Consider the following 15646-nt stretch of genomic DNA (forward strand, 5'->3'; position numbering starts at 1 on the left):
AGTATTGACCCTATTTGCATAAGTGCTCAAAGCCATGTGCCCCTCCCCATTGCTACTGAGTGAAATAGAGCGGTTTATGTATCACAGAGGCTCATATAAATGTGAGGTGGGACCAGATGATCAGTCCTTGCTGCCAAGAAAGGTCATGCCAGGCTCCTGGTTACACAGAGCAAGGACTGGTTTGAAGAAGCCCTCCCCAGGGCCCCCACGGAGCTAGCGCGCAGGTCCCGTCTACCCTGCTGGAGCCCTGGGCAGGGCATGGAGTCACAGGCAGTGGCAGCCAGCACCCCTGTCCTCCCCCCCACCCCCCGGTCAGACGGCTGCTTCCTGTCCTGCAGTAGGGGTGGCCACACGTGCGATCGGAGGAGCCACGGGGACAAGCACGCATGGCCTGCCACAGCAAAGCTGTGACCTTGGCGAGGGCTGCCTCTTAACAAGGAACCGTCCGTTCCAGACGCTGGTCCTGGTAGCAGAGTCCTGTGCTGGTCCCCTAGAGGTTGTCCTTGTTTGTAGCCCTGAGGTTTGGTGCCACCTCAGGGTTTGCTTCAGGGCTCAGACCTGTTGGGAGAACAGGGAGGCAGAGTGACCTTAGGGCCTGGCCTCAGAACATTCCCCCTCCTCCTAACTTGCTGGAGGCTATAGATACTGACAGCTGACCGGCAGCTGCAGGACGGAGGGGGGGTGGGAGAGAATGGGTTCTCTGTCGCTCAGAACTCCCCCTCTGCTCTGGCCCCCTGACGCTTGGGCCCTGCCCTGGGCATGGGGCTAGTGTCACAGTGGAAAAAATGGAGGCCCTGGGAGCCTTAGAAGCCACCATCCAGGACGAGGCCTAGTCATTCAGCACCATGTTATCTGAATTCTCAAATGGAGCCCATGGGCCCTGCGGGAGCAGGCTTGCATAGCTGCCAGAGACCACAGCCATGGCCGCCCTCCCAGGTGCTCCTTGGGCCTGACCCGCGGTCTGTCTGCGAGAGTCGGTGTGTGTGTGGGGGGTGACAGCCTGACCTCTGGCCTGCTCTAGGACAGTAAGCCTCCCTTTTCCCGTCGGAGCAGGGGCGAGCAGGAGAGGCGGCCGAGGGCAGGCCGGCACCCTGTGTTCTGTCTTGGACTGGAAGAGGAGGCCGAGGAGTGAGTGATGTGTGGGTGCCCGGGCAGTCCTTACCTTGGGCCCGGCTGGGGCAGGAAAGGCAGTGGGAGCCGTGGGCAGGTGCCGGGGCAGGGCCTGCAGCCTGTAGGAACTCCAAGGGTCGTGGCTGGCCATCGGCCCTCATGGGCGTCTCCCTCAGTGAGGAAGTCAGGGGACAGCCATGGAATCTGTGGGGAGAGGGAACCTCAGGGCCTGGACTCCGAGCAGAGCTTTGTACCCGATGGGGTGGGTGCTAGGATTTTCTATTGCTGAGGGTCTCAAATACGGGGGTTAGTCCATATCCTAGCAGCTTAGGGCTGAGTCTCCAGATCTCGGGCTTAAGAGGGCAGCAGCTGTGCCAGTTACGGGGTCAGGACTCCCACCTGCCCACATAGCCACAGGCCCTACCTAAGCGGGCCGGCGGGGCCGGGCACTCTCTCAACAGTGGGCGCAGCTGGGAAGCCCACAGGTCCGGCTGGGAGCTCCAGGCTTAGACTGTGGGCTGCAGAGCAAAGGGAGAAAAGTGGTCAGCGCTGGCCCCGGTGGTAGGCCTCTGCAGCCAGCAGCCTCCCTGCCTGTTCGTGTCTACCCCCAAATCCCTCTGTGGAAATCCTAATACCAAGGGGATGGCACGGGGAGGTGATTAGGTGATGAGGGTGGAGCCCTTACAAAAACCCCAGAGAACCACCCGGCCCCTCCCACCAAGTGAGGACACAGTGAGAGGGCACCACTCACGACCCAGAAGAAGACTCTTACCAGACCCCCAATCTGGTGGCGCCTTGATGGACTTCCCAGTCTCTAGAACTGTAAGAAATAAATGTTACCCACCCAGTCTGTGATAGTTTTGTTAAAAGCAGCCCAAACAGAGCGATGTGCCTGCTACAGGAGGGCTGTGTTACGCACCGAGCCTTGCCCATGTGGTGCGCAGTGCGGGCCCAGCACTCAGGCAGGTCCCCAGCGCACCCCTGCCTCCTAGAAGGCTGAGTGCAGACGGGCTAAGAGAGGCTCAGTCTGGAGAAGATCCTGAAGACACTCAAGATCCCCTTGGGATTCTGGAAGGACAGACTCAGCTCCCAGGGGACCAGAGACCGTGTGAGGAAGTGAGCCAGGAACCCCGAGAGACTGGGAGGAACAGGAAGAGACTCCCACCCAGGTCTCGCAGCAGCCTGAGGACATGACCTGAATATCACTGTCTCTGGGTGGAGCCTATCTGACCACATTGACAAGAGACTTCTGGGGCAGAGGTGCTCTCCAGGCATCCTTCCTGATATAACTGGGTTTGGCCACTGTCCACAAGATACCCCAAGGGCAGTGCATTCAGAGCTTTTTGAGGAGTGGAAGGTTAGAGAAGGTCCCAGGGTCACAGAACAAAGCCTTAGGAGCGTGCAGGGAAGTCAGAGAGGGAGATTCCAAAGGGGGCAGAACAGGGCCAGGAGGCAGCCAGGGGGGCAAGCCCGGCGGCCCTCCCTCTGGTACTAATTAGCGCTGTGATCTTTGGCAAGTGGGTTACCCGTTCTGGGCCCTAAACTCTCTGAGAAGACACTAAGTCCCACTTAACCTCTCAGGCTAGAGAGGTACTAGATGTGGCACTTCGGAGGATGCGTGAAACAGCAGTTGGGGGCCAGGGACTCAGTGCCCCAAGTCCCTCCCCAGGTGCCCCTGGTGCTTACCCGCCGCGCTGCTCAGGGCTCGATGCCAGCTCTCAGCTTGCCCTTCCGAAGGTGCCGCACACAGGGTCTCCACCCCGCTGCTCAGCCTGCCACCCACAGAGCCGGCGGTCAAAACTCTTGGCTTCCCACACCCGTGGGCCCCTGCGCCTCCAGCCCCCTGCTGCTCTTGGTAGGCCATGCTGGCTGGGTCAGGTCGTGTTCTGGGGCCACAGTCTCCCTCCCCACCTGGCCCTCACCTTAAGGAGAAAGCATGTTTCCTGCCGTGCTGGTTCGCCAGCCTCTCACGCTGGGCTCCTCCGAGGTCAAGGGTGGCCACTGGGGCCATATCCTGAGAAGAGATGAGAGGGGTCACCAGTGCCATGTCCGTTCTTCCCCGTGGGCCTGTCCTCTGCCCTGCCCCCCCCGCATTCCACTACCCAGTACCTCTGCTGCCGTCCTCTTGGCCCAGAAGAGGCTCAGGGAGCTGCTCCCCAGGCTCCCGTGGCAGCCATCCCAGGGGCTCGAGCAGGGCTGTAGAGAGAAGGCAGGGAGGCTGCACCGGCTGGGCGTGGAGGGGAGGCTGCAGCCCATCCTCACGATCGCTTGTCTCCAGAGACTCCCAGGCCAAGTCCATGGGGAAGAGGGAGCCAGGGAAGGATGTGCCAGGAAACCAGCAAGAGGAGGAAGAGGCGCCCCCGCCACACCGGGCTGGGGGCAGCAGCTGTGAGGCAGCTTAAGAATGAAACTGTCCTGGGGCACCGGGCTGGCTCAGTCAGTAGGGTGTGAGACACCCCCCTCCCCCGATCTCGGGGTTGAGTTTGAGCCCCACGCTGGGTGTAGAGATTACTTAAATAATAAAAAGGAATGAAATGGTCTTAAGAATGGGGGGGAGGGGATTATCCACCATCACGTCAGGATGCCAGGCCCTGATGGCCCCTCTGAGCCCTCTGGTTCTGTGGGGGAGAGCAGCCTGGAGAAGGAGCCTCCTCCTGCCTACCTGCCTCCCTGCAGGCGGGAGCGGCTGCCGGGGCTCCAAAAACCCCTCCGCGGGGGGGGCACCCTTTGCATCCTGAAGGGGCAAGATGGGACCCAGGAAACATCCAGCAACAGAGGACAGGCCCCCTCTGAAAGGTGGGCTAGGAATCCACCCCTCTCTGACCACTTCATTCCTGAGGACTCTCGGCTCCTCTGCCCAGTGCCCACCCCCCTGGGGCTCAGTGCTGGGTCCAGGGTCTGGGCCTCACCCCCACGGCCCCGGCCCCACTGGGCTCCTGCTGCCGGGCTGCAGGCTCCAGAGAGACAATGGTGGCAGGGGGTATGTGCGGCCCGACGGGGACACCTGGCTGCAGGTCCCTTGTCTCAGCCAGCTGTACTCCGGGCCCCCGGCTTCCGAAGGGCCTCTGCTGGAGGACGGTGAGTGCATGGCCAGCAGCCCCGGGGCTCAGCCCTGGCCCCTGCTGCGGCAGCTTCTGTTCCGCCTTGGAGAGGGGAGAAAGGTGAGCCAGGTCAGGGCTCCATGCCCCAGCCTCTCCTCCCCGAATGCCCCTTGAGAGCAGCCCTATCTTCTCATGGGTCTTCATCTCTTCCCGCTTCAGCTTGCTTAGGAGACTTGCCCGTCATCCTAGTTCACAGTGGGGCTCCAGCCTACCTGAAGGGGGGATGGTGACGGGGCCCTGCAGCGGGCCAGGCAAAAAACAGGGTTTTCCCGAGGGGTCGGAGGTGGGCTCAGTGCCCTGGGGTGGCTCCCTGCTCAGACTGCTCCCACCCCAGCCCTCAGGGCCCTTGTTGCTGGCGTACCCTCGCCCAGCCTCCTCTCTCCTCTGCCTTCCTCTGCAGTTGGGCAAACTTCTCTTCCTGGGCTGTCAGCAACTTCTCGAAGTCCTGGTGTCTGCAGAGCAGCAACTCCACATCGGACGCAGTGTGCTGGGGAGAAGCCAGCCGGGGTGAGGCCCAGCTCCAAGGGGTGCCGAGAGCTACCGCCCCCACCGCCGGTCCACAACCCGGTTTAACGGGTCAGGGAGCCGAGGGACCGCAGGTCCCACCCTTGGCCGCGGCTGCCCGTCAGTGCGACTGGCTCATGGTTGGGGGGCCTGGGCTCACCCCACAGCTGGGGTCGAGCAGTAGAGCCTCCCGGGAGGTCAGCCAGGCCTCGGCCCGGTCCAGCTCCTGCCGCAGCTTCTGCAGGCCCCAGTTCTCCTCGCAGCGCTCTTGGCGTAGGGCGCAGGCCTCTGTGAGTGCCTGCAGTCGCCCTTCTAGCTCCTGCAGACACCCTGTCACCTGGTGGGAAGGGGTGCTATGCGTCAGACGCTCGAGCAGAAGCACCGAGGCAGGGCGGGGCCGGAGTGCCCAGCGGAGGGGTCCAGGCAGGGCCCAGACCCTCCCCCTCCCTTCTCTGCTTCTCTCTCTGCTCCTTGTAGGCCTTCTCCTGAGGGGTTCGCTTTCTGCTAGGGGCTCCAAGGCCTTGGGAAGCTGGGCTCCATCCCCTTTGTGCTCATACCTCCGGGGACAGGAAGTGGTTGCTGTCTACCAACTGCTGCCCTTCCCGCCGCACGTCCTGCACTCGAAGGCAGTGCTCCCTAATTTCTTGCCCCAGCTCCGCGTGCTGCACCAGAAGCCGCTCAGCCCCCACCACGTCCCCGGCCAGCTCCCCGGAAGAAACCAGAGCTTGCTTCTCCTGAGCCCAAGCTCTGGGGGTAGGGAGACAAAGCTGCTGTCAGGGCTGAGAGAGCGGCCTCAGGAGGCAGGGCATGAGGTGTGTCGGGGGAAGGGGAGTCCGGCTCCCCGAAGAGCTGCGGTGGACTCCACCTCCCCACCCCGCGGGGGCAGAGCTGAGCCAATACCAGGGCGGGATGCCACCTACAGCAGTTCCCGACAGTGGCCAAGGAAGGCCTGGCCCCGGGCTGCGTGCTCCAGCTGCTGGCCCCGCTCCCGGGCCTCCTCATCCAGGGTGGCCCAGGCCTCCTCCAGCCTGGCCAGCTGCTGGAACAGGCCCTCCCGGGCCACGGGGTGTAGCTGGCTCAGTCGGCAGGCCTCCATCCGCACCCGGGCCACCTCCTTCTCCACAGCTGCCAGGTCCCACTGCCACCAGAATACCCGATCAGGCCTCACGCCCCACAACCTGATGCGCGCCCCTCATTCTGGGAGCACCTGGTCCTCTCTGGGTGGCTCCTGTTTCCCAGAATTTCCCAAGCCAACTCCACTCTGTTCCGCAACCTGGGCAAGCACTGTCGGGCTAGGAGGGCCTTCCTTTCTCCCCTCTGGGGGCCCTACCCCCCAGCTGCAGGGAGACTGGGCGGCACTCTCACCTCCAGGCACCTGTGCTGTTGCTGCAAGGTCTGCACTGAGGACGAGCTGTGGTCACAGATGTCTCTCACCATCAGGGTGGACTTCTCTTGCATCCAGCCCTGGAGCTCAGCCGCTGCCTGCTCAAAGCCACGGACCTCCCGGGCTGTGGCCAGGCTCTGGGAGAGGGGGGAGGGCCTGCTCTGGGTTGAGCTCATTCTTAGGGTCCTTTCTCCCTGGAGACATGGCCTCGTGGACCACCTCCTTTTAAATAACAAGGACCACAGGGCTCAGTGACTCATTCATGACCACCAGGTACAGAGAATGTCCTAGATGTGGCAGGTGCTCAATGAGTGTGCGATGTTACTGGTGAGGGGGTAAGGCCTCGGGGGAGGCTTCTGTGACAAGAGGGCCTTTGGTGTACAAATCACGAGAAAGGCAGAAATGGAGGCTCTGAGGCAGCAGGGGATGGGTCCACGTGAGGGAGGAGTTTGGTTTCTGGGAGGACTGGCTAGGAGGGGAGGGCCTGCTCAGGAGGCTGCCCAGGCTGTCGGGGGCTTGGGGAGCAGCCCGCTTTTATAGGAACCAGCAGCTACGGCTGAGAACACAGGTCGGGGAGCAACATGGAGCCCATCCACGCAGGGCATGGAGGTTCAAAGAGGGAGGGGGCGCAGCGAAGGAGCCAGTTAAGTACGTGTGGTTGAGGAGAGATCAACCCGGTGTGTATCTTCAAACCTGAGGCCTGTATTTAGGGGGGTTTCGAGGGGTTTGGAAGCTGGCCAGACCTGCCTTCTGTTTCTCCCTGGAGGTGTGAACTGCCGGCCGGAAAGCAAACTGGTGGAGAGGGCTGGGGTGGGGTAGAGGTGCAAGATTTCGAGAGTCCCCATCTGCTTAGTGCTGGGAATCAGCGGCAGCCACCTCTGTCTGCACACGAATACCCACCCATGCTTATACTCACACACTTGCACACTCACCCTGGTGGGCCTGCTCATCCCTGACCCAGGCAGAAGGCATGGATGCTCCTGCCCCGTGGCTGCCCCTGGCCCGGCCTGGGCGCACTTACCTGGCTGCGGGCTTTTATTGCCCCGTCCAGCCTCTCCCAAGCGGCCTCGATGCGACTCCTCTGCGCCTGAATCCGGGGAGAGTACCTAGGGGTCGTCCGTTCCAGGGAGGCCGCCAGCTCCCTCAGGGCCTGCACCTTGGCCTGCCCCAGGCTCTGAACTTCCTCTCTGAAAGCATCAAACTTCTCTTCTAGCACCTGTGGGGATAGAGGACCAGGGAGGGTCACACCGGAGGTGGTGTCCAGCAGCTCTTGCAGCTCGCGAAGGGCCTGGCAGCATCTGATAGTCCCCTCATCCGTACTGGACGAGGCGGGAGCGGACGTCCCCCGGCTCTGGCTCTAGCACCATGGGGATCCGCCCAGAGCCCACCTTCTTCCCTTCAGCTCACGCCCTTGCCTCCCTCTCGCCCAAAGGCACACACACCTCCCTTGCCCTGGCTCAGCCTCCATCCACTCTGCCCCCGGCTGGCTCGGGAGAGACTCACCTTGACGGCCTCCAGGTCCCGCCCGAGGTCCTGGGACTCAGCCGTGGCCACCCTGCTGGCCAGCCAGGTTTCGAGGAGCAGGGCCTCCCGTTCCAACTGGTGGCACTGCAGCTGTTCCCGCAGGCCTTGCCCCCGGCCTTCCGCCCTCTGCAGCAGCCCTAAATGGGCCGCCCTCAGCGCCCGCATCCGGTCCAGCGCCCTGGTGCCGTGGCAAGGAAGACAACCCCGCTGAAGCCCTTCTTCTCTAGGCCGGAGCGGCCTCACTTGCCTCGGAAGGGAGAGCCCTCCCTGCGCCTCCCTGAGTGCGCCTGGCTCCCACCCACCTTTCTGGGTTCTGCCTGCTCTCCAGGAGGGCCGCCGTCTGCTGCAGCCTCTCAATTCGCGTGCTGAATGCCTCTAGGTCTCTCCTGGTGGCCTCCAGCCGCCGCAGAAAGGCGCGCGTGGCCTCGGCACTCTGGCCCACATCCTTGATGTCCAGGGCACAGCCCCGTTCTTCCAGCCAGGACTCTGCCTCCAGGAGCTGGGATGGCAGAGAGGAGAGTCCTCCCTGGATGATGGCCTCTAGGGCTCCCAGCTTGGAGTGCACGGCCTTGAGGTTTGGAGCCGTGGTTTGCACCCTGGCTGCACACTGGAAGTGCCAAGAGTTTTGATGCTCCCTGTGCCTGGCCCTCACCCCTAAAGAGTCTGATCTGGTCTGGAATGGAATGGGAGTATCCGCATTTCTTAAAGGTTCCAGGTCATTCTGATGGAAAGCAATGACGGAGAACCACCGGTTTAGAAGAAACAACACAACAAAAGAACAGCGAACCCAGGGAAGGGCCCGTGCTCTGGGTGCCACGCAGAAGGAAGAGGTCGGGGGTGGGGTGGGGGGGGCAGAAGGCCACTTACTGGAGGGAACAGGAGACGCAGAGAGCCTAGGCCCTGCTTACACTCTGGGTTTCCTCGCGCCCAGCCCCCGCCCTTCCGCCTCAGCCCCTCACCTCCGTCAGGAACTGCTGGGCCTCCTGAGCCTGCTGCAGCTGCAGCCGCCTCTGCGTGGCCTCTGCCCGCAGGCAGCCCACGGCGCTCTCCAGCTGCTGCACCCGGGCAGCCACGGCGCCGGCTGCAAAGTGCCCGGCCTGCACCAGCTTGCGTCCCGCAGCCACCACGGCCTGGGTCAGAGCCTCGTGGCTACTCAGCTCGCTCTCCAGGTTCTGCAGAGTCGGAGGAAGACTTTCCTCAGGGGACCCCAGCATCATGCAGAAAGCCTTACAGGATCCCACGGATTTGCTCCCGGAAGAGTTCTCTGTCCTTATGGCCAACGAAGAACCCAGGGTGCCCCCCCAAGCCCCCCCCCCCCCCAGAGGCACAGAGCTCCCAGCACCACTGGCTGACTGAGGCTTGTGCTCTATCTGAGGTTCGGGGTATGGGCGGGGGAGCCCACACCTGGTGTTTCTCCTGCAGGTGTCGCACGGTGCTCAGGCTCTGCCCGCAGTCCTGGGCCGTAGCCAGAGGCAGCTTCTCCTGCACCCACGCCATCTCTTCATCAACATCCCTGAAGAACTGCAAGAGCAGGCTCCGGGCCTCCAGGGCGGCTCTGCGCCCCTGCAGGGGCTCCTGCAGGCTCTCAAACCTGCAACGGTGGAGGGTGGAGACAGGGCAGGCAGGGACCATGGCCGTCAGTATTGGGGCCAGACAGTGACCCAGCGCTCACCCACTCAGTGCCCCCCACCGTGGGGGTAGGGGACAGCCCAGAGGAGACAAGCTGGAGGGCAGGGAGGAAGGGGGCAGCTCTACCTCCGAAGCAGCTGCTGGGCCTGGTCTTCCACGTCTTGGGTGAGGCAGCGGCCTTCCCCTGTAAGGACCCGGGCCTGGTCCAGCAGCCACCGTGCCCGCCTGGCCTGCCCATCCACGGCGGCCTCCAGCTCCCCCTGTGCCCGCAGGAGCTCATCCAGCCCAGGCTGGTCTGGGTCCCCGATGGCGGCACTCAGCTCAACCTCCACAGGCTCCAGCCAGCTCTCTAGTTCCTCCACACTCCGCCGGAGATGCAGGGCCTGGGGCAGAATGGGAGGTGGGCACAGGGGGGAGAGGCCTAGCGCCCCCTCCAGCTGCTCCGTTGCGCACAGAGCCCACCTTGCAAGCCTCTTGCAGAGCGGCTGCCTCCCTCTGGCTCTTGGCCCGCATCTCGTCCCAGAGCTCTCCCAGCTCCCGCAGCTGCTCCCGGATGCTCTCTGAGGCCGGGTGGCCCTCCTGCAGCAGCCTCTGCCCCTCCTACGGCCACACGGGGCACACCGCAGGGACTTAGGACTGCTGGTGCCAGGGGGCCTGTGCTGGCCCCACCCACCAGCCTGCGTGCTCGCTGTGTGTCCCTGGGCAAATTCTTGAACCTCTCAGAGCTCATTTTCCTTATCCATAGAATGGAGAGAACAACGGAGATAAAACATCAAACATTTTTAGCAGGACGCTTTATACTAGACGGAGCCAGCCTGGGGCCAGGACCCACCCTTTGTAGGTGGGAGAGGGTAAATTTAAAAGACGCTGCACTTTGGCTTGTTTACCCACAGGACTGCTCACTGTGGCCTTCTCCGTCCTCTAATGTCTTTCGTAGCTGGCTTTAAAAACTATCCCGTCAAAACATGATCTTTAGGATTCTTGAAAAGGCACTATTTTTTGGAGAGGGTGCCCCAGGAAAGCTACTGTTTCTCGCTACCCTTGGATGCTTAGCATGATGCCTGTCTACAGAAAGCACTCGATGAATGTCGGCCATCTGTGACTCTGGATCAGAGCCCTCGCCAGGGCTCTGCGGAGTCTCTCCATGCTCTCTGGCCTGCAGGACCTTCCCATGACCCTCAGGGCCTCACCATCTGCAGCCTTTGCTGGTGGTGGACGCTTGCGTCTAGCTCAGCCTGGAGACTCTGCTGCTTCCACAAGTGGGCCTGCAGCACAGCGGGGTCCCTCCAGCCCTCTTCCAGGGCCACCGACTTCTTCTCCCTCAGCCACGTGGCCACCTGCACATACGCGGAGGACCAGGTTCGGCTGCCTCGGGCTCTCCCCTTCCCCCAAACCTCTGGGCTGCTCCAAGGAAGGGGGGCCTCTCCCCGGAGCAGCTCCTTCCCCACCACAACCACTACCCACCCCCCAACCCAAGGGGAACCTCAGAGGAATCCTGCAGGAAAGTCTGCAGCTGCCGGAGCTCCTCCAGCTGGCGGCGACGGGTGCCGGCTCGCTCTACCAGTGCCTCTTTCCTGCCAGAAGGAGGGTGTCATGGGCCCTCAGGTCCCCTCCCCGGACCTGGAGCTGCTCCAGGGCTGTGTGCGCATGCCCTCCCCACGGCCACGGCCACGGCCCTTCTCCTGGACCAGGATGCCTGGAGTCTGGGGTTCCCTTTGAAATGGAGAGACCTTCTACTCCCCCTCTTCACTAAGTTCTCATCCCCAGTACTTCACAGTGTGACTGTATTTGAAGACAGAGTTTTAAAGAATTAAGTTAAAATGAGCTCCTCAGGATGCCCCCTAACCCGCGATGTCACACACACAGGGACAACACAGGTGTCACACACACAGGGACAACCCTGCGAAGTGAGAGGAGGATGGCTGTCTGCAAGCCAAGGAGAGGGGCCTCAGGACAGACCCCCCCCCCCCCCCGGCCAACGTCTGGATGGAGGACTTCGGGCCTCCAGCGCTGAGAGGAAACACGTCTCTGGCGTTGAAGCTGCCCGTCTGTGGGATTTTGTCGCGGCCGCCCTAGCCAACTAGTACAGTGTCTAAACCGCTGTTTGGATCACGCACTGCTATTAGGAAGAACTGTGAACGGGTCCCCACCCAAATGTGTATGTATTTGTGTGTGTGTGTCTACTGATTTATATATGTGCGTACCTCTCTCTGTACCAATGTATCAAATACATTGCCGTATGCACAGCAAAAGTAATTAGGCATGTGATCTAAAAAATAAATAGGGACAAATGTCTAACGCTGCCAGCATCCGTAGAGTCTCCACACTGGTGTTGAGTGGAAACTCTTGTCTCCCGCTGCTGGGGCTACCAGAGGGTGTGGGGGGGTGGAGATGGAGCGAGGCTTGATGAAATGTGTACCCCTCCCCCTGCAGAGGATGCCAGAAGCCCAAAGGGAGGGGTCAGGGTGGCATTGTCCCGGCGGGCAGTCAGGCCTGCCAGAAACCACCTAAGGTGATTGGGGGTCACGAGAGGAGGGTGCTGACAGAGGCCAGCAAACCAACATTTGTCATCAATCAAAGACCTCCCGGTAGCCAGGTGGCGTCCCACATGCAAGGAGTAGGAGTGAACGGCCCAGCCCTACCCCTGCTGGAGTGTCTGCACGCGGACTGACAAGCACTGTGGATTCCAGTGGGCTCTCTGGGAAAGAGACAGACACCCGCCAGTCTGAGATCCGGCTTTTGGCCAAATCTGCCTTGCTCTAAAAGTCTGAGAAGCTGGATGAGGTGGCTGAACCAGATGGGCTTTTATGAGGACAAAAAGCAGAGCCTGGCGTCTCATAAGCTGTGCCAGGTTCATTTAAACGAGCATGAGAAATGTGCCAACCTGCCCGAGTGGTGGGCACCATGCTGAGACATCAAGGGTACCTTCTCAACCCTCCCCACTACCCTAAGAGGTAGGCATTGTTACCCCCCCCCCCACGCCGCCCCGTAGACCCGAGACTCTGTGAGGCATTTCCCCTTAGTCCCACCATGAGGGGGCAGCACAGAAACTCAGGACACCGTGGCCCTGGAGGCCGAGGCCACTTAGCCACTGTGCTTCCATGAGGTCGCCCCTCCTTCAGTTTCCCGGGACACGCTACTTGGTAAAACTCCCTTTTATCTCCCCGGGTGGCCACATGCTAGGCTGGGCAGGAGTGCTGGGGCCTTGGCATTCACCTCAGCCCCTGGAAAAGGCTGGCGATCTTGGCCCTCCTACCCATGGCCCAGAGCCAGACATACCTCAGGAGCATGGCCTGGCACCGACCCAGGGCACCCTGGGCCTCAGGGTGCCCACTCCGGTGCAGGCTGCGGGCCGCGGCCTCCAGCGCCCTGATCTTTTCAGCCTGAGCCTCCAGGCCCCGCTCCAGCACCTTGTGCTTCTGCAGGAGGGTCTCCACAGTGGCCAAAGAGTCCTGGCGGGAGCAGGGAAGCCGCTACTGTCCACAGGGCTGCCCCTCCCATCCCAAGCTGCCTGCTCACCGATGGCCATGCCACCCACTGCTCACCCACATGGTGAGTGCTCTACCCGAACACATCCCCCTGATTTCTCAAGGCTGCATTTGGCTTTAGGGCAGTGATCCTTAACCAGGGAAGGTACTGGGGATAAGGGTCAGTGTCAGATTCTTCAGGGTAGGTGGAGCTTTTACACCTAACAGAAACAACCCCCGCTCTGCACTCCGGTAAGACTGTCAGCACAGGACAAGCTAGCCCCCGAGTCTTCTGAGGTCTCCCCTGAGTCAGGCTCGCCTGCCACAGGGGTTGAGACAGTGGCCGGAAGAACAAACCTCAGTGGAGGGAAGTGAGGAGGGCAGAGGTGAGAAGTTGTGGGAAGGAGGCAAGAGTGGGTCAAAGGGCCTGCACTCACCCTCTAAGCTCCCAGGACATTCCCTGTGGGGCCGAGCCCCAGGTGCACAAACACTGCAAACATGGACGGGTGAAGACTCCGATGACTGATGTGGTAGAGGCTGGGGGGGCCCCCCCTTGGCCTGGGGAGCTCAGGCAGCACTGGTCGCTGCTTTGGTAAAACCTGTGTTGGCACCTACCTCCGGACCCTCGCTAGCGGGGCAGGCCTCCTGGCTGCAGAGCCAACTTTCCATCTGCTCCATAGAACTCAGAACCAGCTGTCAAGAAAGGAAAAGGCAAGAGGAAGTGAGCAGAGGGTCCTGTTGCTGGAGGTGGAGTGACCCTGTTGGTGCCCCGAGAAGAAATCAGGGACCAAGACCCTGGCTCAAAAGAACGAGCACACGGTCAGCAGGCTTACTGCGGGCGAGCTGAGCGCTGGGCGGTGGGCAAGCCCATGGAACAGCGGCCTCTCTGGGCTTGGTTTTGACCAGGGGACGGTGGGGTTAGGTGGGGGCAGGATGGAGGCTGCCTACCTGGAGCTCCAAGGCCTGCTGCAGCTGGAGCTGGTGCTTCTGCCAGGCCCCTTCCAGGCTGCTCAGCTCCTGGTCTAAATCAGCCAGGGCCCGGCGGAGGTCAGGGGTAGATGGGCGGCCGGCTGCAAGCAGTCGCTGCCCAGTGCTTCGGGCCAGGCCGATGCTGTCTGTCCGGGAGTCCAGCTCGGCCTGTCGCAAGACTGGCCTCAGATCCCCGAGGCTGGGGCTCCCTCCGTGCGAGAGAGGAGGCACGAGGCAGGAACACAGCGGAGTGGGTGGGATGCAAGAGGAGAAAGGCAGAGGCAGGTAAGGGAGAAAGGACCCAAGAGAAAGGTGGGATCACCGGTCGGGGCAGGGCAGAGAAGAGGTGAGGTCGCAGGGTCCCGGCCCTCACCTTGAGCTCTCGGTGCTCCTCCAGCCTGCGCCGGGCCTCAGCAGGGCTGCGCGGGGCGCTCCGGCCCTCCATCTCTGCCTGCAGCCCCCGGGCCCAGACCACCAAGTGCCGCAGCATGGCCTGCAGTTTCTGAGCTTCGTGTAAGGCATCCAGTGACTCCCCCCTGCCCACAGGTTCATCAGCTAGCTGCGGGGCCTCTGAGCCCCTCTTTCCCTCACACCCACACCACTGCTCTCCATCCCCGAATCCCCTTAGCCAGAGAAGGGCCCATGGGCTGGGAATTCATAGGGGGACAGTACCAATGGTGATTTGAAGGACAGAGAAAGGCTCTCAGGGGAGACCAGGGTTAAGGGGAAGGGGAGAGACAGAGAAGCTACGGAGACTAAGTCTGTGAGGAAAGAGGCCCAGGGGTTCATACCGCTTCTGGGCCCCCCTCCAGAGCTGCCACCAACTGTCCGTCACCTCCCGCTGCTTGCGGCTGAGGCTGTGGGCTGTCCCGGGGCTTCTCTGGCAGACGCGGCCCACCGCCCGCTCTAGGGACTGTGGGAAAAGCCAGGCTCAGGGGCTGCAGTGAGGGGAGCCCCGGCTGCAGGAGGCCCCCAGCCTCCGGGTGGGTGTACTGCTGAACGCAGTCTGCCGGCTCCCGGGGTCTCGAAGCCCTCCTGCCCTGCGTGCCTGAGCCGCATCCCACAGAGGAGGACACACCTCCACCCGGGCCTGGAGGAGGCCCATTTCTTGCCCCAGCTCCTTGTGTTTCCAGATCAGCCTCTGCACGCTCTCCAGATCCTTCCCATAGTCCGGGGCCTGGACCAGGGCGGCCTGGGAAGGAATGCAACGTTACTGGCTTCGCCTTTACCCCCGCTTCCCCCTCACTGCAGAGGGGTCACCGGCCACGGGGTTTCTGTGTGAGAAGCAAGTACCCCACCTGATCCCCTTCCCCGTGCCCTCCGCTGACCACAGGCCCCCTCCTTCAGTGAAGGAAGACGATTCCCAGGAGAGACCAGGGGATGGATTTCCTTCTGACCCAGTCATCTCTGGGTGGTGCCTCCACACACCGTGTCTCCTGGGTCTCTCATTCCCTTGGGGGGAAACCGAGCATGGACAGCCAGCCAGGCCTGGCCGGCTCGGGCAGGGAGCACAGAGGAGTAAGGAGACTGAGGCAAGAGTCCCTTGCATGCCCAGAACAGGGCACCATCTGTGTCACATGGGACTTCTTGGCGGGGGCAGACAACTTCTTCACCCCCCCCTCCCCCCCGCCAGCGTGTAGCCCACGTTTCTCTGTAGTTGCCGATGCGCTCCGGGGCAATGCTCCTGCGGGCTCTGGGCTTGCTCAGGGACATCAGAGGGAAGAGTGTGAGGGGGAGCTGTGCTCTGGCCTCTTGATCCACAGTGTTTCTAGAAGCCAGGTGGGCCAGCCTCCAAGCCTGTAATGGGTCTTCTGGGGCCCAGAGTTGATATCCCGAGAGCCCCTGGCAGACCCCTCTCCCTAGCCCTGAAGGACCCCTAGCAGCATCGACCGTCAGTACCCCAGCTGAAGAGGAGAGGGGAACCAGGACGGGACACCGAGGAAACTCTGGGTGAGCGC

The 15646-nt window shown here is 62.2% G+C and overlaps 1 protein-coding gene across 1 annotated transcript in view; it reads right to left on the minus strand.

Annotated features, from left to right (window-relative positions):
• Window positions 1-303: 303 nt before the first annotated feature.
• Window positions 304-15646, minus strand: part of SPTBN5 (spectrin beta, non-erythrocytic 5) — a 44750-nt gene continuing 29407 nt past the window's right edge. The window contains exons 41-69 of the mRNA XM_028094438.1: window positions 14767-14880; window positions 14480-14601; window positions 14062-14224; window positions 13668-13856; window positions 13335-13412; window positions 12532-12704; window positions 10736-10826; window positions 10443-10589; window positions 9715-9852; window positions 9379-9635; window positions 9028-9214; window positions 8583-8795; window positions 7926-8122; window positions 7603-7801; window positions 7121-7315; window positions 6081-6236; window positions 5636-5853; window positions 5273-5462; window positions 4876-5052; window positions 4602-4698; window positions 4113-4258; window positions 3773-3844; window positions 3220-3306; window positions 3033-3124; window positions 2797-2882; window positions 1883-1930; window positions 1535-1628; window positions 1163-1314; window positions 304-558 (exon numbers count right to left, since the gene is read on the minus strand). Coding sequence (XP_027950239.1) covers window positions 491-558; window positions 1163-1314; window positions 1535-1628; window positions 1883-1930; window positions 2797-2882; window positions 3033-3124; window positions 3220-3306; window positions 3773-3844; window positions 4113-4258; window positions 4602-4698; window positions 4876-5052; window positions 5273-5462; window positions 5636-5853; window positions 6081-6236; window positions 7121-7315; window positions 7603-7801; window positions 7926-8122; window positions 8583-8795; window positions 9028-9214; window positions 9379-9635; window positions 9715-9852; window positions 10443-10589; window positions 10736-10826; window positions 12532-12704; window positions 13335-13412; window positions 13668-13856; window positions 14062-14224; window positions 14480-14601; window positions 14767-14880 — 4146 coding nt within the window. The 3' untranslated portion in view covers window positions 304-490. The remainder of the gene's footprint in view (window positions 559-1162; window positions 1315-1534; window positions 1629-1882; window positions 1931-2796; window positions 2883-3032; window positions 3125-3219; window positions 3307-3772; window positions 3845-4112; window positions 4259-4601; window positions 4699-4875; window positions 5053-5272; window positions 5463-5635; window positions 5854-6080; window positions 6237-7120; window positions 7316-7602; window positions 7802-7925; window positions 8123-8582; window positions 8796-9027; window positions 9215-9378; window positions 9636-9714; window positions 9853-10442; window positions 10590-10735; window positions 10827-12531; window positions 12705-13334; window positions 13413-13667; window positions 13857-14061; window positions 14225-14479; window positions 14602-14766; window positions 14881-15646) is intronic.

Source organism: Eumetopias jubatus, unplaced genomic scaffold (assembly GCF_037043125.1).
Source record: "Eumetopias jubatus isolate StellerSeaLion01/CBP00866 unplaced genomic scaffold, mEumJub1_p1.0 scaffold_7, whole genome shotgun sequence".
NCBI lineage: Eukaryota > Metazoa > Chordata > Mammalia > Carnivora > Otariidae > Eumetopias > Eumetopias jubatus.